This window comes from Lactuca saligna, chromosome 1 (genome assembly GCF_052625555.1).
Source record: "Lactuca saligna cultivar CGN05327 chromosome 1, ASM5262555v1, whole genome shotgun sequence".
In the NCBI taxonomy this organism is placed as follows: domain Eukaryota; kingdom Viridiplantae; phylum Streptophyta; class Magnoliopsida; order Asterales; family Asteraceae; genus Lactuca; species Lactuca saligna.
Genome location: NC_136417.1, coordinates 34,252,953 through 34,278,109, shown reverse-complemented (window position 1 = coordinate 34,278,109; position 25,157 = coordinate 34,252,953). Strand labels below are relative to the sequence as shown.

Here is a 25,157-nt window from a genome sequence, read left to right as displayed (position 1 = left end):
ATCCTAAATTAAACTTAATTTTATTCTTTGCTTTTGAGTAGTTGATAAAGCTCCATATAAGAAGTACAATTGTGGGTTATGACACCATTATATTAGCATAAATTTATTCTACTATTATGGTCTAATACATGAAATAATTAAAGAATAGCACGAAATATTCATACCCATTAAAATTTAACTATTTTATTAAATATATATTTGGGATATATCAAATAAAATTAAACTGAATTATGGAATGATAACATTTATTATAATTTTAATGGATACTAAGCATAAAAAGTAAGATGAAATATAGCAAGGACAATTTATCAAATCTCAAATTGCATTTTCGATAACTCGTGGTCGTTTTGTGATAAAACAGAGATGATTAGCTAGTGATATTTTATATCCATGTTTTTGTCATTTTAGTGAAAAGTCCAAAAACCCTCTCCCAAAGTAATGGAAATAAGCCAGAGAAGAAATCATATTCCTTGAGAGAGATGATCAAAAGGGAATGCTCTATTCCACACCAAACACAAGTTTTACACCGCCTTTAATTGTTATAAGTTATAATCATCACGTCGCATCTCAAGTCGATTCATTCTGAGTTCGATACAACTTTCTAGTTTATCCACTAACAACTAAACATCAATGCATTTACAGCAATCCCTCAACAAAAATTCATTTTTCTTAATCTATAAAAAAAAAAAGACCACAACAACCTCAATAAAACGGACGATCACTTTGTTTCCCAAAAAGCCCTCGACCATACGTACACGAAATCAATTCCACAAGAAGCGGAAACTGTAACGTCACGAAACAAGTAATCGGTAAACCCGACAACGCAGCAATCGGAATCAGAATCCAATCCTTCCCCTGCCCAAACAAAAGATACAACGAAGCCCCAAACGCAATCATCATCGAACTCGTCGACAAAAACAATGTCGCCAATCCCATAATCAGCCTCGAAGGTAACGTAAACAAGAAATCTTGTTCCGCATAACGCGCTGTAAGAATCGACAGAAACAGCAACAGAGATGTTGTCGAGGTGAAGAGTGAGATCGCATCTGCTACAGCAAAAATCAAGAAAGATAATTCTTTCGCGTAAATCGGATGACCTGTATCGCCGTTGTTGCCACCTGGCACTGTAATCGCGGCGGCGAAGACGATTGTTGTGATTAATCCGGCGGTTACTGTGTATGAATCGGCGGTTTTCTTCATCCATTCTTCACCATCTCTCACGAGCTTTTTGTGTTCTTTGGTGAATAGCATCTCCGGTGTTTGCTCGAATGAGTTCTTTTCCATTTTGTATTTTGGATGCACAAATGTTTCCACTTCCTACAATCATATCACAATTCTGTCAATCTGTAATGAAAAAAATAAAAAAGAGAAAAGGTGTTATATACCTTAAACCATTGCAATTCGCGCTGCATTTGTAATGCTGCTCCAGAAACAAGATTAAGTTTATGTGGAGGTGCTAATTTTCCCGCTAAATGCAACAAATTGTTGTTGTGAGAGTCTTTGAGAGTCTTGTGAAAATGTTTATGATCACTCATTTGATATGTTAAATTGTAAACCTTTTCGCAACGATGAAGTATGGCTAATTGAATCATGAAATGCCCACTTTCATCACTGTACCAAATTGCTTGAGGAAATGTGTCAGCGATTTCTTGAACAACTTCATAAGCACCATTACTTGCTGCTTCAATAATTGGTTTTGAATAGTAAATGCTATTTGATTCCAGATTCAGGGCACTGATTTCATGGCATAGACATTTCACAAGTGCAACAGCTTGATTATGAACCAGCTTTATCTTCTGAATATGTGTAATATGTGGCACTAAATTCAAAAAAGATTCAAGATTCAGGTTTTCTCAAAAAAAAGTTAGATTGTGTTTGTTCATTGATACTTACAGATCCTGCCCACAGCTTTCCAGACAAGCAAACCGATCTCTTGAAGAACTACACCATATTTTTTTATATATTTTTGTTAGAAAGTAATAAAAAATGAAAACAAACAATTTCCATTAAGTTTGTAGCAACCTGAACTCAAGAAGTCCATCTTGGGCTGTTTCTTGTTTAAGTTGAGGTTCACCAACTTTGTAGGAACATCTGTGATATAAATGAAATGAAATCTTTTAGCTTTAAAAGGGTCAAAAAGGTAAATGTGTAAAGGAAATAGACTCATTACATTTATAGATTAAGCTATCAAAGAAATTGAGGCGACATCCACTTTCAAAGGCATCTGCTTTCCTTGCTATAACCATCAATGGAGCATCCACATTATCAGATGGTATTGTTGTAGCCAAATCAGGATATCGAGAGATTAAATCAAGTGCTATATCTATAAAAACATACAAAAAAACAAAAACAATTCAACATTTCACAATAATAGTAACAATAACAGTAACAGTAACAACTTACCAAAATAACCTGCAAAAATAACATTGGAAAGAAGTGTAACACCCATGTTGCCAGTGAATGTATAAGGATATTGGTTGGCTTTTGTGACACCCAATAAATATAAAAAAGTATCTTTATGGGAATTAATAAGAGCTCTATGAATAGGTAATAAGCCATCCACATCTTCAGCATACAAAAGCTTATGGTTTTTAATCACCAAGATCTTGACAGCATCAGTGTTGCCAACAACAGCTGCAATATGAAGAGGTGTGTATTTTTCTGAAGAAGTTAGCATCTTTAGGAGTGATTTGGGTGATATTTTCTCAACTAAATTTTGGACAAAGGTAATCCCTTGCTTCCCTGTTCCAACTGCAATGTGAAGAGCTGTGAATCCATATTTGTTGATGTTGGCTGTGACTGCTTCAGGTTCTTGATCTATAAAATGTTGTGCATCATCCCAATCGCCTCTTAGGGCAGCTTTATATAGTGGTAGGTATGCATTTATGTTTGTAGTTGCTTCTGTCAAATGATTGTTCAAAATGTTATTAGGTAGAATCATAAACATGTATAAATGTAGGAATGTAACTGTTTATAAGAGCTATACAAATATATAGTCATACTAGAATCCTGTTAAATATGGAGCTTGAACTGGATTATGACTTTGTATTTGGAAAATTGATAAGGGACTTATAACTATAAGAACCTTTGCAATGAATAAGGATCATGGATGTAGGCAAATTGCTAAATAACATATACAACATGCAATTGATTATTCGTTTTGTTCACAAATCACAAGTGATATTAGGTAAATATCATTGTTATGAAAGATCTACCCTCCCATATATATGGGGAAAAGTTGCCCAATGTATGATCCTAATTTTAACCTAATAGAGAGATGAGAAACAGGCTAGATATAGAGAAAAAGTTGCTCATATATGCATTGGGAGTAACCAAGGAAACAACAAAAAGGAAACACTAACAAGATCCACAAAGAACATTAAAAAAACGAAGACATTTGCTTGTTCCTACCCGTGACTACCTTTTTTCACCGAATTCTGTAATAGTAAGTCGAATACTACAAAATCATGGGAATCTTCATGACCCGAGGTGGACCCTTCGGTAATCTGAAGGGATATTATGAAATAGAGAAGGCAAAGAAGACAAAATCGATGCTGACTGAGATTGCATAGGTATCGATCATTGTTTACAGACAATCGTGTCAAATACGTCTTCCGTTAAAGTTTAATTAAAATAAGTCGATTAAGAACAACTGGTGCAATTGGATGTTCATTGATCAACCGGTTTATCTATGTTGTATAATTGTAGCGTGAATTTTTATAATGATAAAAGCGCAAAATCTACAGGCTAATGAAAGATGATGTCTCTAATTCGAAAATACAAGTTACCTTGTAGGAAATCGGTGATCTCAGCTAAATCTAACGAAAGAAGTTTCGGCGAATTGCAGGCCCAGCTATCCTCCGGGAATACCGTGCTTTCTAAACCCCGTGATTTCCTAGACCGACTGTTGATTTTGCTGTCGACGGTAGGCGTCGCCGAATCCCCTTTCAGATCGATTTGTTGCGACATGCCACGGAGTGGAACCGGCAGAGACCTGGAATGTGCAGTAGATCTCATGAAACCGCCGTCGAATTTCCATTCTCCTTCGTCAATTTCTCCTTTCACAGGTACTGACGAGCTAGATTGGGGAGTCAAAGAACCATAAGAACTCTCTAGATTTACCCAAACATCTTTCGCAGTTTTAAGGCCAATTATGCTGCTGAGTACATCGTCACTCAAGGAACCCAAAATCCATCCCCGGAGAAGCGCGTCGGACCTCCGCCACCACTGAGCATTATCCGGCTTGGTCTCGGGTGGTGGTTCGAGTGTGCCGTCGATGAAACCAAGCATGCCATGACCTTCAATGAGACAAAGCATCTGTGTCTTCCATAACTGGTACTTCTCGTGGCCGGAGAGCTTGACGGATACAAAATTGGCAACATTGGCGGTGTACGGATACGGGTATGCTGCCGTTGCTGATGTTTCGTCTACAATAGTCGGGGAGGGTGATTTGGTGGAAGCCATGGTTTTGATTTTTGAAGGTTTTAGAAAAATGATCTCGTAACTCATTTATGCCTCAACAAACTCTCATGTTAAACGTTTGTATTGTACACATAAGTGTGAATTACCATTACATATTTTTATATTTTTCAAATGACTAATTGTGAGTTATATATATATATATATATATATATATATATATATATATATATATATATATATATATATATATATATATATTTGTTTGGTAGTATATTGTGTCAAAGCTTCCACACTAGCCTTTAAATGTTTTTGATAAATTAAATATCTTTCTATCTTTTGTTTCTATCAATCTTTCTAAAGAAAATAATAAAAATAGTCATTTACACTAATAACCAAAAAAACCGAAGTTGCAAAAATAATCATGAATTTCGTAGATGCAATAGTCTCATCTGCGAAATGGGCTTTCCATCTGTGAATGTACAAACAGCTAAAGCACAGTGCTTTAGCTGTTTGTACATTCACAGATGGAAAGCCCATTTCGCAGATGAGACTATTGCATCTACGAAATTCATGATTATTTTTGCAACTTCGGTTTTTTTGGTTATTAGTGTAAATGACTATTTTTATTATTTTCTTTAGAAAGATTGATAGAAACAAAAGATAGAAAGATATTTAATTTATCAAAAACATTTAAAGGCTGCTTGTACATTCGCATGTGGTTTATTTATTTATTTTTTATTTTTTTTCTCTCTATATATTGAAATTGTAGGGTAAAATCGCAGATGGAATAGCCCCATCTGCGATTTACTCTGATTCCATCTGTGAAATTGCGGTTTATTTTTAATTGTTTTTTTTTAGTTTCACTATGAAATCAATTGGTTTGACTACGAAATAATGTTGTTGAACAAAAAGTTAAAGTTATGAATAGGCGTGTGGTTGATAAAACTAAAAAGAAAAAAATTCAAGATAAAAAAATGAAAAAAAAAACATATTTACGGGCATTATGTTGATGTTGGTGATGTACGTTTAGATATAACCGAGCTATAGATAAATTGATTTCATAGTAAAATAAATAAATAAATAAATAAATAAATAAATAAATAAATAAAAATAAACCGCAATTTCACAGATGGAATCAGAGTAAATCGCAGATGAGGCTATTCCATCTGCGAGTTTACCCTACAATTTCAATATATATATATATATATATATATATATATATATATATATATATATATATATATATATATATATATATATATATATATATATATATATATATATATATATATAGAGAGAGAGAGAGAGAGAGAGAAAATAAATAAATAAATAAAAATAAACCACCTGCGAATGTACAAGTAGCTAAAGCACAGTTGTGCTTTAGCTGCTTGTACATTCACAGATGGAAAGCCCATTTCGCAGATGGGATTATTCCATCTGCGAAATTCATGGTTATTTTTGCAACTTCGGTTTTTTTTTGGCTATTTTTGTAATATAATTAGTGTAAATGGTTATTTTTATCATTTTCTCATCTTTTTATCCATTTAAATAATAATATGTGTTATATTACAATCCTAAAATATCATTAAATGAGCATTAAATGTTATTCATATCACAATTTAATTGGATGGGGTGATATGTAGAAAAAAGTAGAAATATATTTAATTTCTTAATTTTTTTTAATTATTCTTTCACTTGCTATGTAACTAATACTTGTAACATTTGCAACTGTATCTGTAATGACAAATTAATATTTTGGGACCATTCAAATATTTAATGAGGACAAAATTGCAAAATGGTCAACATGCTTGTTTTTTCTTTAAATGTTTAAACCTTTTTAGAATTGTGAATACACTTATTCAAATTAGTTTGGTTGGGGATTTAGGGTGTGTTCGGTAAAACTAACTGGTAGCGGGTAGTTTGTAGTAAGTAGTGGGTAGCTTGTAGCTTGTAGCATTTTATTAAACGCTACATGAAGTAACATTTGGATTTGAAGTGTTTTAATTAAACTAAACGCTAGAAGCTTGTAGTGCCAAAGAAGGCTTTCTGTTTTAAACGGAGCATTTTGTCAAACGCTAGAAGCTATAAGCTCTCAAACGCTCTGTGTCAAACACACCCTTATCTCTCTTAATATGGAAAATAATGGAAAGATTATGGCTGCATTTAGTTACGGAAAAATAATTTTTATTTTCTGTTTTTCGTTTTTTCTTTACAGTTTTCGTTTTACGTTTTCATTTTTCATTGGAAAATTTAAAAAAAAAAAAACATCTTTAGTTAAAACTTATTTATTTTTCATTTTCTGTTTTAGAAAATTAGAAAACATCTTTAAATGTGTATATTTCTATCGGTTTTTATTTAAAAAAAAACAATAGTGGTGGTAGAGTGGGGGTGGTGGCGACGACAGCGAGGTGGCAACGGTGGTGGATTGGTGGTGATGATAGGCGGTGGTGGTGACGACGATAATTATGGCAGTGGTGGTGATGGCGGCGGCGGTGCTGGTGATGGGGTAGTGGTGGTGGTGATGGTGATGGTAGGTCGGTGATTGTGGTAATGGTGTTGGGTGTGTGGGTGTGTGTATGTGTGTTTTATGGGGATGGATGTGGGTGTGTGTTTGTAGGGGTGGGGGCGAGTGTGGGTTTGTACGTATGTTTTTGTGGGAGTGAGTGTAGGTGTGTGTGTGTTTGTGGGGGTAGGGGTGGGGGTGAACTTCGGAGTGGGTGGGTGTGGGTAGGTAGGGGTGTGGTGGGTTGGGGGTGTTAAGGAGGGGGTAGGTAGAGGTGGATGGGATGGGTGTGTGTTTATATTTTAGAAAAAAAAATTGGAATTAGAATAATATGGAAAACAATGATTATCGTTTTTCCAAAAATTTCGAACTTCTTTGTAATTTTAGAAAACGAAAAATTTGATTTTCCGTGAAAATTTTAGACAAATAACAAACTAACGCCAAGTACAAATGCCACACACCACTGATATTATTTATATCTCTTTCTTCTCTTTCTTTGCATTAATTACAAATGCTAAGTATGATGTGCATCCTTTAGACAAACATTTTTTGGCTTCATCACGAAAATGATTCCATACTTCACTCTACGTTTGTCCCTGTACACCATAAATGACTCTTTTCCAGGTGGGTTTACTCTCACCATCTTCTTCCTGCATAGTATCTTGGCATCGTTGGCGCTAAGTCAATCAATTCCTAGTACGATGTCGAAACCATTCAACTAAATGGTTAACAACTCCTCGTGGAATTTGTTTCCGTTCAAGTTGATGACGATGTTTTTAATGCAATCGCTAACAGGTACGAATTTTCCACTGGCAACTTCTATAACTAGAGCATCATCAAGTTTATCTATAGGCAATGCTAGTCTTCCACCAAATTTTTGTGGTATAAAAAAGTAATTTGCTCCGGAATCAAACAATATATTGGTAGGCAATCCATTTACAAGAAAGGGTACCTGAAGCGACATCTACTACATCATTTACGGCTTCCAGCATCATCTGGAAAGCTCTCACCTTCGCCCTTGGTGGAGCGTTAGACCTTGATGTCTCCTTCTTCTTCGGGCAGTCTGTCGAAATATGCCCTTCCTCATTACATCCATAACACACCCTCTTGTTTTATGTACACTCGTTGGCGTAATGCCCAGTCTTTCCACACTTGTAGGAAGTTACCTCCTTGATATATTTCCCGAAGTTTTTCTTTTTACAATTCTCGCACCACTTAGTTTTGCCTCCTCCTCCAAATTTCCTTGAACCAAACTTGCTCTTCTTGTTGGACCTCGGAGATCCTTCAAAATTTCTCTTTTCGCCAACTTCAACTTTGTTGGTGGATCTTCCCTTGATCATCTCCTCAACAGACTTGGCAGCCCAGATAGCTGACTCAAGAGTAGGTGTCTGGCGTACTGGCATAACGTACTCCCATGGAAGTCCCTTTGCGTACTTATCGATTTTCATCAGCTCGTTAGAGACGATGCGCAAAGTAAACTCCATCTTGTTTGTGAAGGCATTGGTGTTTTCATCAATGGACATGTTGCCCTTCTTCAACTCCAGGAATTGATTCTCTAACTCTAGCAGGTTTTGGGTCGTGCAGAACTTGCATTTAAAGTGTACCATGAACTCTGTCCATGTCAGTTGTAGTGTCTCATTAGGGCTTATGGTCTTCCCCAGAGTGTTCCACTAGCGAACAACACCACCTCTGAACTAACACACTACATATATGGTTTATAGCTTGCCCTTGTAACAACATGTTATAAAGGTTAGCTCCATTTCAGAGACCCAGTCCATTACTCCAACGGGATATGTTGGAGATTTTGATCATCAATGTTATTTAAGTGTAATGAGATTACTTTGTGTTGATCAAAAATGATCTTGATAAATATTAAACAAGTAAGGAAGGTGTGGAGTACACACTTGTTTAAGTTTGATCAAGTTTCAAAGTACACTGTCATTTAAGGGCGAAACCCCTGAACGAACGGGGGTCCGGGGGCAGCGCCCCTGGGAGCGGGGTCCAAGGGGCAGAGCCCCTGGCTGGTTTGACCCTTATCCATATATCCGTTTTATGACAGTTTTTATGGTTTTATGACAGTTTAAAACTGTCATATGACAGTTTTCAGACAAAGTTGTTAAAAGTTGGTTTTGGTCTCATTTTCTGGTACATACGAAAATATCATCAAACATTCTTTGTTCTTGTCTCTCTGAGTCTTATCCAATTGAAGATTTGGGAGTACCACCAAATACTTCGATTTGAAAGTGATAATCACAATTCTTAGAATTTCCAAGCCTTTCTAAACCCAAATTTCTAACAGGATATTCTTTCCCAGTATAAGTTGATGGATTGCAAGTCGTGAAGTACTTATACTTGCATCCGTTCCTCTCGATTCCTTCATCTTGGTCATTTCTCCTAACCATTGGCAGTTCGGCTTGACCAATGGTTCTATTGTAATTCTCTTCTTCTGATTGTCCGTTATTTAGTTCTGGGTGTTTAACAAGCATCGTAGGTTCTTTCCTATTATTCAGCAACATTTTCCTAATCTCTTCCCTCTGTTCGGCCATCATAGCCCGAATCATGGCGTTTACTCTTGCTATCGTGTTTGGCTCAGGTATAACTTCTACTTCCGGTGCATGCTCAATCACTTGGGATTGAGGCTGTTGATTCCTGTTTCCATTTGCGTTTCCGAATCCACTTCAGGTTCTCAGATATCGATCAATGCACCAAAGTAGGCGAATTTAGGTCTTTATTTACGATAGACGTTTAAATCTTCCTTGTCACTCTGAAACGTTATATGCTAGTTCTAATATTGTAGTCGAACGTTTAGAAATCTGAACACATAAAGCTTCCAAATACGGTCGGTTACAGACCATAGATCTGATCAAATAATAGCATATAAGGCATCTTTATAGCTATAACATAAATCATTTAGCACATAAAAGCATCTTAGGCATCTTTCCTAAAATAAGCTAGTGCTTGTGTCTAAAATATAGTAGACACTAATCTCACAATCATTGCTTAGCATCCTAAGTTTAAGTCTAGAGATCCTACAAATTCCTAGTTCGCTTAAACTAATGCTCTGATACCAACAATGACATTCCCAATTTCACAGCCACAAAAGACCAATTTGTTTATGCTTTGTTTGAAAATCAGAGTATACTTTTAAAGAAATATGTTGCGGAATTTGTTCACGAAAATATGATAAAGAATTTATCAAAGCATTTCCAAAAAAATGTATTTTCATTATATTAAAAACCTCGGGATGTCATTTTCAATACATACCAAAATCATAAACAAAAACAACATAAGCCTTACAACATCTATTTAATCCAGTGGCCTATAATCCATTGATCTCTCATCTGACCATCACCCATGTGCTCTCTTGCCACTACCTATATACAAGAAACTGAGTAGGTTAGGCTTGGGAGTCTGGTGAGCACATAGGGTTTTCAACACACAATAATTAAGTTCCTTAATTTCATCAAATTATTCAACCCGATTACTCGTTCCCGTTATCCTCACCTTATATCCCTAAAGTGTCTAAAGGACCTAGCCTAAGGATTTTCATCAGGGTGACAACATTGCTTAGGGGATTCATCAGCAATTCATGTCAAATTAGGCAACCATGAGGGGGATAGAGTACACCTGGTGAACATATAGTTCTAAAACACCTACAGGTTGCGAGCCTGCCAGTGTTCCACTGGACTTTCTAGAATAGTCTGTGGTCATCATCTATACTCTGCTAGATGATTGGATCATCTTAAACATCAAGGATTTTCTTCAATTTTATTTCCTCTTTCATCATCTATTTCATCTACCCGTCTTTACCCATCAAATTCATTGGTATAAAATACATATATAGTTTAAATCAATTAAAACATGTATATTTTGTTCATCCAACATAAATATCAAGTATAGATATAACATGCACACATAGCATGTAATTTAAATTAAATACTTCATATCTATGTGTAAGATGAAATTAATTATGCACTCATTTGTTAAAGTGGTGATTCCAATTTGGACAACGCTTCGCTTCTTAACAATATAATTTCCTTCGACAAAACCTACTATTATTACCGCTAGATTTTAGTCTAATATTTATTGCGATGAATTATGAGTGATTTTGTTTTATAAGTGTTAAACAATAATTTTCAACTATTATGTACAGACAAGGGTCAGGCATGAAACACTGAAGGGCAGGACCATTTTGGCATTATAGCACTTCTGATATCCAACAACCCTATACGTCCCTTAAAACCAGATTCCCTGTATTGTGATTATTTAAAAGATATTATAATAACACTTTATATATATATATATATATATATATATATATATATATATATATATATATATAAGTTCATCATAACGATAATAAACTTAAATATAAGCTATACTTAAAGTAAGGTAAGCATAACTCACTTACCAGGAGGTTTGGCTAGGAACTGGGCTCTGTGGGGGTAGAACTTCTGAGCCAAAATCTCTTCTTCTCGGAGCCTTTTGGCGCTACGGGAATTGCCTCTTTGCACTTGGGAAGTACTAGAGGTTCGGGGAGGTTTAGAGAAAAGTTAGAGAGAGAGAAGGGTGAAGGTGTGAGGAAAATGAATGAGCCTTGCATGGTATTTATAGGCTAAAAAACTGGCTCAACTCGGCGAGTTCTGAGCCTCCAATTCGTCGAGTTGGGTGCCAGGTGTCACTATCTGGTGGCAAGGCGTGGGGAGGAAGCAATGACTCAGATCGCGCCACATCACCCACTTCGCATCAGCCCATCCGGACATCTAAATTCTATAACTTTCTCATATGAGATCCGTTTTCGATGTTCTTTATATCCATGTGTAGGTATTGACAAGATCTACAACTCTCCTTTTGAATCCCTCAGCTAATTCTCGACCAAAATTTAACAGTATGAGAATATTATACTGTTTAACGACCGTGTAAAATTCATAACTTCTACATACAAACTCTGTTTTCGACTTTTTTTTTATCGTTGAGCTCCTATTAATGAGATCTTCAATTATCATTTAGGTTGTGTCGACTAAAAATCGATTGATCTAAAATTCGAATTTCGGGTTGTGCATTGCTATGCTAAGGGGTTGTTTGGCAGGATATGAATTTTTAAGATCTGAAACTTTAAGAGATCTGAATTTCTAAGAGGATCTGAATTTTTAAGATCTGAATTTTTAACAAGCTGTTTGGTTGAAACCTCTATATTCATGTGCTGAATAATGAAAATGAACATTTTACCCTTCTGTATTATTATTTTTTTTTTGCTAAACTCAATAATTCTATTTTATAAAATAATTTAACCAACTTCTTAAATAATTATAAAAACATATAATCACCATATAAAATCTAAACATCCTACAAAATCCAAATATAAACACCCTATAAAATCCATCACATTAAAACTATAGCAAACATGAGCTACACATAACCACAGAATGCTATAATTGGAAGAACTCTATCACCAGACACTAGAAATATAATGCAATAACAATAGTCTAATCAACCAAATTTCATCCCTGTCTAATGTCATCATGTGAAAGCCAAATTTCATCCATGTCTAATGTCATCAATAAAGATTCAAAACCTGTGATTTGATTCTAATGATTCACGATCAAAACAACTTTCCATCAGCTAAAATCAAGACCATTTCCTAGAAAGGAATCAATCTTCAAAATCTGGTAAAATACCCATTTGCAAAAATAAATCACAATCCTGGAAAGGAATCAATCCAGATTACCTATTGATGAATCCCAATCTAAATAGCATAAATTTGTAGCAAAAACCAATACGAAAGACACAAACATGAAATATTTTGAAGAAAATTCATAACAAGAAACTGGAACAGAAAAAAGACCAACACTAAAATTGCATCTGGTAGAAAAATTGGTTATGTAGGTCAACAAGGTGTAGGCTTGATCAAGATCCATCAAACTCCTGTTGGGTATGAACCGATCACCCTAAATTAACAACACCTAGAAATAAAAACCCCAATTAGCTTTTCAAGAAGTGTTCGAAGTAATTGAGAAAGAATGAGGGTGGTGGTTCACTGGAAATTCACAAACATAACTCGTACTTACAATTTGCTTAAGAAATTCGTTTTCAGATATTAACCCTAGAATAAAGTCGATTTCGGATACACAAAAATTACCTGATGTTGTTGTTGACAAGTTTGACGAGGGCTGGCGACGACATCATCATTGGCAGCGGGAGGCAGATCAGGGGGTGGGAGGGAGGAGAAGGGTCGGTGGTGTTAATGGTGCGTGTGACGATGTCCTGCTACGACGATGGTGTGTGCGACGTTGCGTGGGATGGCCACAGTAGTCCTCTGTGAGGTCCGACAAGATGTAGGGGAGAGATGGTCGGAGGTTTTTTTGATGGTCGTAGGAAAATAGAGACGTGGGTAAGATGGTAGGGATTGGAAAATATAAGATAGGGCGTGCTCTTCTTTTTCAGACTTGATTTTCCATCTGATTCGGTCAGGCATTTTTATCCAATTAATATGCTAACTTAAGTGCTAAACAGACGCTCTGAAATTGAATCTATAAGATTCAGAGGTGCCTTTTTTTAAGAGGCATTAAGAAAAATCATTACCTCCTCAGACGAAGTCAGATTTTGACGTAAAACTTCGACAAGTCATAACTTCACTACTAGAAAAACAGCCTGTTATGACGCGTAATCACGTCGTAAAACGCTTAGACAACGCAAAAATGTGTGTCAAGGAAGGCCCTGTCATAACAAGAGACAACACGCTTTTGCGCATCGTCTATTTATTACGCGCATTTACGATGTGCATTTATGACACGCATTTACGGCACGCAGTTATGACACGCAATGCATATCAAGGAAGGCCCTGTCATAAAGGAAGACAACACACACTTGCATGTCGTAACCTTACAACGCGTGTGTTTATGACACGCAATGCGTATCAAGGAAGCCCCTGTCATAAATGAAGATGACACGCATTTGCATGTAATAAACTTTAGTAACCATTTTCGATATGCATTTACGACGCGTCTTTACGGTACTCATTTACGCATAATACAAAAATATGTAAACAAATATATACCAAAACAATCACTTTCATCCAATAACATCATGTCAAAAAATTGTAATACATTGATATTAAGGGGATCTAATTGTACATTGTTATTAAGAGGTTTTCCTTAACTGTATAACCTAATACTACATTGCTATTAAGGGACACCTTCTGCAATGTAATGCTATACAAACTAAAAAGATATACACAAAGATGATAAACATCAAATTACAACTAAGTAGAGTTACATCTTGCCTTTCATAATTCTTTAAGACTAATGAACCCCTACTTCGATAATTCTTGTGACCTGATCAAGTAAAAGTCAAAAAATTAATATGCTAATATTATTATTTGAAGAATCAAACATGGAATGTTAGTTGTAAAACCACCATTTGAACCAATTGAAGAACCACCATTTGAACCAAAACTAGAAGCCTGCATAATTACACAAAATCACAATTAGATATTAAGAAAAATTTTCAAAATAATAAATAAATAAATGAAAGTTGGTTGTTTTTTCTTGAATTTAAACACACATATGTGGACTTATAATAACAACAAATATTTTGAGTTTACGGGTGAGAGGACACCATGGTTTTTTAAGAAACTCAAGTTGTTCAGCTCTTTCCATACAAAAATAGGTGCCCATTATACCTTAACCTGTATGTACCAACACAAAACAACATACATATTCTTCAGTATATTTGTAACTTGCATTTCTAAATAACTTGCATTTTTACCAGGAGCAACTACTTTTCCTTTCTAGTCATTAGTTACAAATTCGTCATACTTATTGAATAGATATTCATCATCCTATTTTTTATCTCCTGCAACCAACACCTCAAGTGAATTGTAATGTGTTTTTTTCTCTTTTTCTTTGGTGTCATACAGCCATCAGGCATAACTTCAGCATAATGTGTTTTTTTCTCCAGAAGACGGTCTTCAGAACTCATTATGGGCATTACGAGTTTGTGGTGATGCCTTTAGGACTCACCAATGCACCGACAACATTCATGGATGTCATGAACCGGGTGTGCAGGCCCATGTTGGATCGGGCGGCGATCTTGCTCACCGATGACATTCTGGTATACTCGAGGTCCAGAGAGCAGCACGAGGAGCATCTTCGAAATATTTTTGGAGTATTGATGGCGGAGAGGCTTTATCCCAAATTCTCCGAATGTGATTTCTAGTTACGAGAAGTCCAGTTCCTGGGGTACCTCGTTAATCAAAATGGGATATTGGTCAACCCAGCCAAGATTGAGGTGGTTATGAGATGGGAGGTGTCGAGATCCACGTCCGAGATCAGGAGTTTTATGGGTTTGGCCGGTTACTATCGGAGATTCATTAGAGATTTCTCCAATATTGTTGTTCCTCTTACCAGATTGACCCGGAAGGGTGTTACTTTTACCTGTGGGCCCGACCAATAGGCCTCATTTGAGACTCCTTGCCAGATATTATGCGAAGCCCCGGTGTTAGCCCTCCCTGAGGGAATGGACTTTGTAGTATATTGTGATGCATCTATATCGGGATTGGGTGCGGTGTTGATGCAGAGGGGGCATGTGATAGCTTATGCATCAAGTAGTTGAAGCCTCATGAGACGAGGTATCCCACCCACGATTTGGAGTTGGGGGCGGTGGTGTTCGCCCTCAAGATCTGGCACCACTATATGTATGGAGTTTGGTGTACCATATACACGAACCACAAGAGTCTAAAGTACCTCATGGATTAGCCCAACCTAAATATGAGACAGAGGAGGTTGTTGGATGTAGTGAAAGAGTAAGATCTTATATCACCCCAACAAGGCTAATGTGGTAGCTGATGCCTTGAGCCGCAGAGCAGAGAGTGCTCCAATTCAAGACGTGTGTATGAGGATGACGGTGATGATTCTAGTCCTAGACACCATCCGAGAGGCTCATGTGGAGGTTGTGAGGCCTGAGAACCTCAAGAGGGAGCGAGTGATCGGACAGTTTTCCGAGTTTGAGACGGATAGTCGGGGGCTTATGACTTTCCGTGGGTGAATCTGGGTGACCTATTTAGGTGGAGCTCGGCGTATACTTGATACAAAAACTTGATGCACGTAAAATGCACTAGTTTTAATCCTACTAACTTAAACGCATAGACAAACACACGAAAGGCAGTGTACCTATCGATTAACAGTTTAGTTCAGGTAAGTAGGGTATCGAACACAGGGAACGGTAAACAATAAAAATAAATGCTAATATTATCTAAATGAAACAAGTAATAGAAAGGGTGTTTTCTCTAGTTTTGCAAGACTAGAAACTTAAACAATTAAATAATACTCAAACTAAGTAACTAACAACTAAGCAAACAAAAATAAACAAAATCCAATAATAGAAGAGACTTTTGTTTAGGTTTGAATCATTTATTCCTATGGTTGGTTTTATGAAAAGCGCAAGGATTAATTGGCATTGGCTACCGATATGTGTGATTAGGTTCACGTTCGCTCTTACTAATCCTTAGAAAACATATCAATTCAAGGAGTGATCAAGTGATTAAACTAATAGATTTCCTAGTTTATTAATTCGGGTTAAGTAAGAATTGTAATAAGCTATCAAATATGCTAATTCAATTAAGTCCTTGTTGATGGTTCGTCACACAAGCTCACACATTAACTTACCCATTTTCTAGTTAACCCTAGTTTAACGTTCGTTATTCCTAGGCATATAACTATGTGTTCACATAAATCTTATGAGATTAGCAATTAAGAGATGTTCATACAACTTAATTACTAATTTATTAGCAGAAAATAGTTATTGTTAACATATAAGGTTCTTTAACAAGCTTAACAAAAGAATATTACCAAATAGAATTAATCCTAACCATAAAATTATGCCATAATCATAAAGTCATCTATCCTAAACAGAAGATAATAGTTTTAGCTCATGATTATAGCAAAACTAAGATCAAAAACGAAATCAAACAACTAAAACATAGTTCAATTTAAAGAATAAGTAAGAATGGACTTGAATTTGCCTTGATTCTTCTCAAAATTGAATCCAGGGTTGATTCTCTGGCTTCCAACACCTTAGCAGGTCTTTTAATCGCAACTTTATCCCCAAGGGTTTCTCTCCATGCTAGGGTATCGATCTGAAAGTCCATTTATATAGATTTTCACAAAACAGAGGTGACTCGTTGAGTCCAGTGACCTACTCGGCGAGTTCGTCACTTAAAACCCGTGTATGACAAGTCAGCGCGTCCAAAACCGTGAAAGTTTGACGTGACTCGTCGAGTTTATGGCCTAATCGTCGAGTCCGTCTGGAACCAACATTTTCTCAAAACACAAAAGTCATCCGAAATTGTGTCTAGTTTTTAGAACATTTTAAATCTCATCAATCGGAGTTACGGTTCATAAGATATGGCCAAGACACTGACCAGGGGTCAAGCTGTCCAGCAACATCCTTCTTTCTTCAAAATCCAAGATCCAAGCTTCCAATCGCTAGTTCCGCTTCCTTTTCCACCCAAGCATGTCATTGTTGCTGAAAAATGAAGTTATAAAATAATTAAGCACCTTTTGTTCATTAAATGAGACAAAAACAACATAAAGTATTAAGATAATGCCTGAATTATATGACTAAATATGCCCATATTAATACTGATGGAGGAGGCATATAGGTGGAGATTCTTGATCCATCCAAGAGCCACTAAGATGTATTTGGATCTGAAGAGAGATTACTGGTGGCCTTTTATGAAGAGGGATGTGGCATGGGTAGTTGAGACGTGCCAGACCTGTCTTCAGGTTAAGGCGGAGCACCAGCGTCCACATGGCCCGTTAAAGCCTCTAAAGATTCCCCAGTGGAAGTGGGAGCAGATTTCCATGGATTTTATCACCAAATTACCGAGGACCACATGGGGTGTCGATGCGATATGGGTTATTGTGGACCGGTTGACGAAGAGTTCTCACTTTCTTGCTATTAGTGAGAGCTCTTCTGCAGAGAGATTGGCCGAGATTTATGTAAGAGAGGTGGTGGCACGGCATGGGGTTTTGACTTCGATAGTGTCAAATCAAGATGTACATTTTACTTCCAGGTTATAGAAGAGGTTTCATGAGGATTTGGGTACCCGATTGCACTTCAGTACAACATACCACCCACAGACTGACAGGAAGAGTGAGCAAACGATTCAGACGCTCGAGGACATGTTGCGAGCATGTGTTATGGACTTCAGAGGAAGTTGGGACACCTCTTTTCGCTTGGTTGAGTTTTCTTATAACAACAGCCACCATTCCAGTATTGGTATGCCTCCCTTTGAGCTCTTATGTAGGAGAAGGTGTCAGACTCCCATAAGTTGGGGAGAGGTAGGGTAGAGAGTGATGGGTGGCACAAAGATAGTGCTCAAAACGACTGATCTGATTCAACAGGTCAAACAGAGGTTACTGATAACTCATAGTCGCCAGAAGGTATCCCTGTGGAAAGGGGTGATCCGATTCAGGAAGCCGGGAAAATTGGGTCCCAGATATATTGGTCCTTTTATAGTGAATGCCAGGGTGGGGAAGGTAGCTTATCGGTTGGAGCTACCTACAGAATTGAGCCAGATACATAACACCTTCCACGTGTCTCAATTGAGGAAGTGTGTAGCCGACGAGACGACAGTGGTACCGTTAGAGGACATTCAGATTGATGCAATTCTCAATTACATCAAGAGGCCGATAACGATTTTAGATAGGAAGGTGAAGGTCTTGAGGAATAAAGATATGTCATTGGTTCAGGTCCAATGGCAACATTGGAAGGGGTCCGAAGGGACTTGGGAGCCGGAGTCCGATATGTGAGAGCAGTACCCAGAGTTATTTTCAGAAGATGACTTCGAGGGCGAAGTCTGATTCTAGCGGGGGAGAATTGTAACATCCCAAGACCAGGTATACCTTATAAACCATTGTCCTTTTGGTAATCGTCAAGTTTGGCCCTTATTTGAGGAAAGGTGTTAAATAAATACGTTGGGCATACGCGTGTGTACGCTCAGCGTACTCATGTGCGTGTTTTTGACACGGAAGCCACCTAGTAGGCTGGGTGTACTAGGCCCAGAGTGAAAACCCTAATTTAGGGTGTTTCCCTATTTAAAGGAGATGATGGCCTTATTTCTGGCCACCATTCCCAGACATCAACCCTCTCAAACCCTAATTTCTTGTCCCTTGAGCTTGTGTGCGCATTTATGAGCTATTAAGTGTTCTTGTGGTTTCTTTGGAGTGAAGAAGGAGATTTGAAGAGGAAGGAGTGGAAGCCCATGCTTTGGATCTGAGCTTATCTGTGGTTGGAGCCTCAGATAGAGGTATAAAGCTTAAAGTTTTCTCACCCTTTTGATTTGTGCATCATTTTAGTTCATTTTAGGGTTTTGGTCCTAAAGTTGGATGCTTTATGAGATATTAAGCTCTAGAGTTTATTATCAGATCCTTTGAGTGTTATTAGTGGTGTAGAGTCATAAAAATCGAGACCTGGACATTTAAACCAACCCATGCATGAGATATGAGCATTCTTAAGAATAGAGGGTGAGACTTTTGGTGTTTGTGACTTTATCTGCCATGCAAAGGCTTAAAGTCACAGACTTTATGGAGTATGAGCCTTTAGGGAGTCCAAATCTGAGATTTGAGCTAAGGTCTTAACGGATTAAGACCAAATGAGTAGGAAGAGCAAAATTGGGACGTACGCTACGCGTAATCCCAGTACGCGCAATGTAGGGTCGAGAATCCCCAATGCATGCATGCCGATGGACTACGCCCATCGTAGAGGGTTGGTACGCGCGGCGTACGCGCTGGCGTTGACTTTTAGGGTTTGGTCAATTTGTGAACTATTAAGGTTATGGAAGGGTAAAATGGTCTTTTATCCTTTTGTGAGTTTGAAGAAGGGTTAGTCTAGCTTCTTTGAGAGCCGTTATTAATTAGAAATAATTATCGTATGTGTTAGGCGGAGGTTACACCGGTGATTTGAGTTCGAGGTTATCCGATTTCTTACGAGGTGAGTCTTCTCACTATACCTATCTTAAGTGGTAATTTTGTGTGACTGGAGGGTCTTGTATGCTTATATTGAGTATTTTTGTATCCTGAATTATGTCTTTGTGATTTATACTGTGTATTATTCTGAGCTTGTTGAGTTAGGACAAGAGGGTCCACCCGAGTTGTGGGACTGGAGGGTTCCACTGAGACACATTGGACGGAAGGTCTTATTGAGCATAGCCATGAGAGGCTAATGTGATGTGTGTGGTATTTTGGGGAACTCACTAAGCTTCGTGCTTACCGTGTTAAGTGTTATGTGTTTCAGGTACTTCTCAGGATCACGGGAAGGCACTGACTTGATTGTACACACACGAGTTGGAGATATGTTTTTGGAGGATCTTGGATTATGTTTTAAATAATTAATGAATATGTGCTTTTGATAACTTGATATTGGGTGATTTTTTTATGATTGTGACAATGAGATTAATATGAATTTTTAAATGAAAATTTTGTTTGGAAATTTACGGAGTTACATATAACCCACATGGTTCTTGAAATCCAAAATAATTTTAGAAATCAAAATCAAATTAAAAATCAACCTGAAACCCACATAATTCTAGAAAATTGAAAATTATGGTTGATCTTTTTGAAAACCTACAAAATCAAAGCTTCTTGAATATGATTAAAAAACATGCGAAATCAGAAATCAACCATATCTTTTCATATCTTTTGCCTTTTTTTTTTTCTCTCTCTCTCTCTCTATCTATCTATCTATCTATCTATCTATCTATCTCTCTCTCTCTCTCTCTCTCTCTCTCTCATAAATCAACCATTACAGTTTTGATTTCCAAAATTGAAGTTTTTTTAAACCCTGCAAAATAGTTTGACGATGTAGCAAGCACTAGAGAATCCGACTGTGGAGAAAATACCAACAAATGTTTTAAACCCATTTGATTTCCTGTTTTGAACCCTTCTAATTTCCCATCAGTATACAACACCCACTTGTTGATTTCTTCAAATCGGTTACTTCATCTAATTGTTCAAGATCTTGTTGTTGGATTAGTGTCTAAGTCTATAACTATTTTAGTATGTACTTGACCCGATGGTGCATGGTCCTTTTGGGTTGCCTTCACCAAAGCAACTTGATAGGATGAATTATGGAGAGTAAGGATTAAATATGATTTATTAATATATTATGGGAATAATATATTAAAGGAGAAATCATATTGTTTAATTAATATTAATCAATAATTAATTGGTAATTAGTTTTGTGACTAAAAGAGATTAATTAAACTTAAGGGACTGGAATTGTAATTATAGGATAATTGCAATTTGGGCCATGGATTGCCTTGTATTAAGGGATGGACGAATTCTAATGGGAAACCCATAAGGAAATCGTCCATGGGCTTGATAAAAGGAGTCTATGGGTTGCTTAGGGCTTAAGCATCCAAATTAGGGTTTCCTTGTTAGATAACCCTAATAGCCCAACTATATAAAGACCTCTTAAGGCTCAAAAACGTGGCTAATGTTCTTGTAAGGGTTTACACACATTTTTGGCAGCCTCCATCCTCTCTCCTCTTCATCCTCTTGCTTATGGTGTTTGTGAACCATTAGAGGAGTGACACTTGTGATTCTAAACCTTCCAAAGTCAATTCAAGGAGATTTGTGATTGTTATTGCTACATAACAATCAAGGTAACATTATAAACCTATTCTCATGTTAATATGATTATTTGAATGCTATAATTAGGGTTTATAGTCTTGGATAACTTGCATGTACAATAGAGAAACCTAGATCCAAGCATTAGGGTTTATATGAGCACATAGGATGTCTTATGATCAAAACCCATCAGTGGTATCAGAGCCTAGATTGGTTTCAATTGTATTGATGCATTGTATAACTAGAAAATTCGATTTTTTGGATTCTGGAGGCTGGACTCGCCGAGTCCATGGCTGAACTCGCCGAGTCCATGCAGACTCGACGAGTCCATGCCTGACTCGACGAGTCAACTCGTCAGATAATGCTTATCTCGGAAATTTCTTGCTGTTTTTGCATATGGATAGTTACCTTATCATGTTAGATCAATATAAATCCGATTTTATGATATATATGACTATGTTCTTGATCTAATTAAAGATATTTATCAATTAACAAGATAATTGTTTCCTTATAAGATAATTGATTAATTATTTTGAGTAAATTGATAAATTGTTTTGCAAGAAATCATTAAATAAATCAAATATGGATAATTATGTGATTAAATGTTAATTTAAAATTATTTATTATTTGATCCTTGTTGTTATGAAAGGTTTTATGTTTTAAATTTGAACCCAAAAGTTTTGGAGTTTTGAAATTTAAATAGTTAAAACCCTAATGTTTTGAAAAAGGTTTCAAAATTTGCCCTCAAGTTTTGGAATTTAAAAGTTGATTAAAAGTTTAATTAGGAATGTTAAATTCTGAAACCCTAGTAATGTTTTGAAAAGTTCAAATACACCCTTATGGTTTTATTAATTAATTAAGGAGTATAATTAAAAGAGATTTAATAAATCCATAAAAGTTTAGGTTAACCATTTAATTGAATTAAAAGTGTAATTGTTAAAGTTAACCACATAGTATTTTAAAAGTATAAAATGCACCCTATACTATATATAATATTAAAAGTCTAACATTATATATATGTATGAGTAAAATTCAGTCTTACCGTTAGTAGGCCTCATTCACGAAGCTGGTCTATAAGGGGTGTTTAAGAAAATTGCCTATAAAATGACGATTAAATGGGTATCCACTCTTACCCACCGCACTCCTGACTAGTGGAGGGTCGTTAGCCAAACGGGTAGGATAGGACGAAACCTTCCATTATAAGTATAATGAAATACAAAGTAACTAAATGTTTTTCTAATTCCCAATCTTAGTTACTTAGGCAAAAGTGAATTGATGCAATTCCATGAAATTACACTTTGTGCCCTTGCGAAGATGTTAGTGGAGCGTGTGTGGTTTACCGACACACTAAATGGTTCTAAGCAAAGGTAGCAAAGGGTGACTCAATGTTTTTCATAGTTCGGTGGAGAGTGTGTGGTTTACCGGCACATCGAATAGGTGATTGTAACATGTGAGGGCACCATGTAGTTTGCATGGTTATTCACACCCGCTTTGTGATCCCCGGCATCCCAGTCACAAACAAGAGGGGCATATCGAGATTTAAACATGTCATTGAAATATTCAATGAATCTCAAAGGATCTAGGAGTTTTCATAGATTTAAAACTTAAAATTATTTTTCGTTTTTCATGGTGGAAATTAGTGAATCGTCATTCACTTACCTTCAAATATTCTACAATTAGGGTTACGACATCCCTCTCCCAAGTTGTAGAATATTGTGTTGGATCCTAGCCTTAGTATTTCATTTGGGTGATTTACTAAGGACTCAATCAATCAACTAACTTGAATTCGTTTTTCTCCCGATGTCAAAGTTCGACAACTATGGTCTTCTCAAATCCCGTGGAACAAGCATTCCACATGAAGATGATATTCCACGATTTGATCGAGGAACAAGAAATCATGCTTCACTTCCTCCTCCTCCTCCAATTATTCTCCCTAACCCACAAGATTGTAAAATTGAAAGGTTCAATATCACTCAAGCCCTTTTGGCAAGTAAACATAAAGAGGGCAAGTTGGTGTGTGCACACGTCTTAGGGATGAAGTCACACGTTGATAGATTAAGAATGATGAGATCCGTTGTCGGTAAAGTGATGGTTGTTGATTGGGTTCTTCAGTCACTTCCTAACTCGTATAGTGAGTTCGTAAGAGAGTACTATATGATGAACCACGACGTGACACTTATAGATCTCACCTACATGCTTATTGCTGCTGAATCAACAATGGTTTGGCGCAATAGAAAAGCAAAGTTGATTGGTGAATCTGCCTTCAAGACCTCTATGGATATTGACAATGGCAATGAAAGACATGCAATGATCGAAAAGTTTGATCATAAGAGAAAGGCGATGTCTGAGGTAGTTCCATGTGTTGTTCCAAAAGAGTCAGTTTACTTTTATTGCCAAGAGAAGGGGCATTGGAGACGAAGTTGCCTTATTTACCTAAGAGATCTAAGAGATGGGAGAGTCAAAAGTATGACTACGCTTTAGGTAAGAATCCACTATCTAACTCCATTAAGTTCCTATTCATTGATTCTTAATACGTGATGTGATAAGATTGCATTTGAATGTTTTGAAGGATCGGTGAAAGGAAAGGAAGCTTGATAAGAGAGCAAGATGAATCTAATCACAAGAGATGGATCTCGATCTCATGGACTTGAAGATTGGATTTTGAGCTTAGATAGTTATGATAGAGTTGTTAGAAATTTTCTTTTACATAGTTTTCAATAGATTTTGCATTGTAAGGACAAATGTTTTTCCACTGCTTTTAATAAATAAAATAAATTTTGGTTTAACTTATTTATTTGTTTACTTCCTTGCAATGAAATCGTTATGAAAATTGATGTTTGCATATTTCTACAACGAATGGATATGATTCTTAGTTATGTTATTTATGGAAATGTCAAGTATTTACCAAATAGGGAGAGTTTCTCATCGCCCAAGTTTCAATTGGACCGAAACTTGGAATCATGCAACTTGGTTGCACGATGAATGAGAAATTTCATATTTTGGAAATTAGACTAATTCATTGACAAAGTGTCAAGTGAAGGACTAGGAGATCGAGTACACAAAGTTGCGTGTTGATCAAAGTCCACCATAAGAGTAACAAAGACATTTGTCATGATTTACTAAAGGTTTAGTAAATATGATTATGCTTATAAGATTAAGTGTAATTTTGAATTGATTAAAGGGTTTAGATCAATAGCAAAATGAATAAGAAGAATCAAGTAGGCAGAAAGATAAGAGTTTCTCCATTCTAAGAAGAAGGGAGAGTAGCTTTTATGCTTTATGATAGGTCTTAATGATTAAGAACCATATCTCAATTGATCCTCTAAGTGAGTCTTGGTACAATTGTATGTCCAAGAAGAGGAATCAAAGATTGAAGAAATGGTCAAATCAAGAAGTCAATCATACTTCGTTCCAAAACAAGTCTTAAAGTTAAGATTGTAACAATGAGTGAAAAGTATTAAAGGTTTATAACATTCATCAAATGTGGAAAGTTGTGATGTCTTGGATAAGACAAAGACCAACTAAGACCAAAATTATGAAGTGTTTTGTTTTGAGAAAAGCTACACTAACTCTTGAATATTTGTTTGTCAAGAAATGTTTTG

The 25,157-nt window shown here is 36.4% G+C and overlaps 1 protein-coding gene across 1 annotated transcript; it reads right to left on the bottom strand.

Annotated features, from left to right (window-relative positions):
* Positions 1-480: 480 nt before the first annotated feature.
* Positions 481-4,570, bottom strand: LOC145032252 (uncharacterized). The gene is made up of 7 exons (XM_078981006.1): positions 3,789-4,570; positions 2,404-2,901; positions 2,171-2,323; positions 2,023-2,091; positions 1,894-1,941; positions 1,386-1,819; positions 481-1,317 (listed from the first exon to the last, which is right to left on the bottom strand). The coding sequence occupies exons 1-7, from the start codon at positions 4,507-4,509 to the stop codon at positions 703-705; spliced, it is 2,538 nt and encodes an 845-aa protein (XP_078837132.1). The 5' UTR covers positions 4,510-4,570; the 3' UTR covers positions 481-702.
* Positions 4,571-25,157: the final 20,587 nt, after the last annotated feature.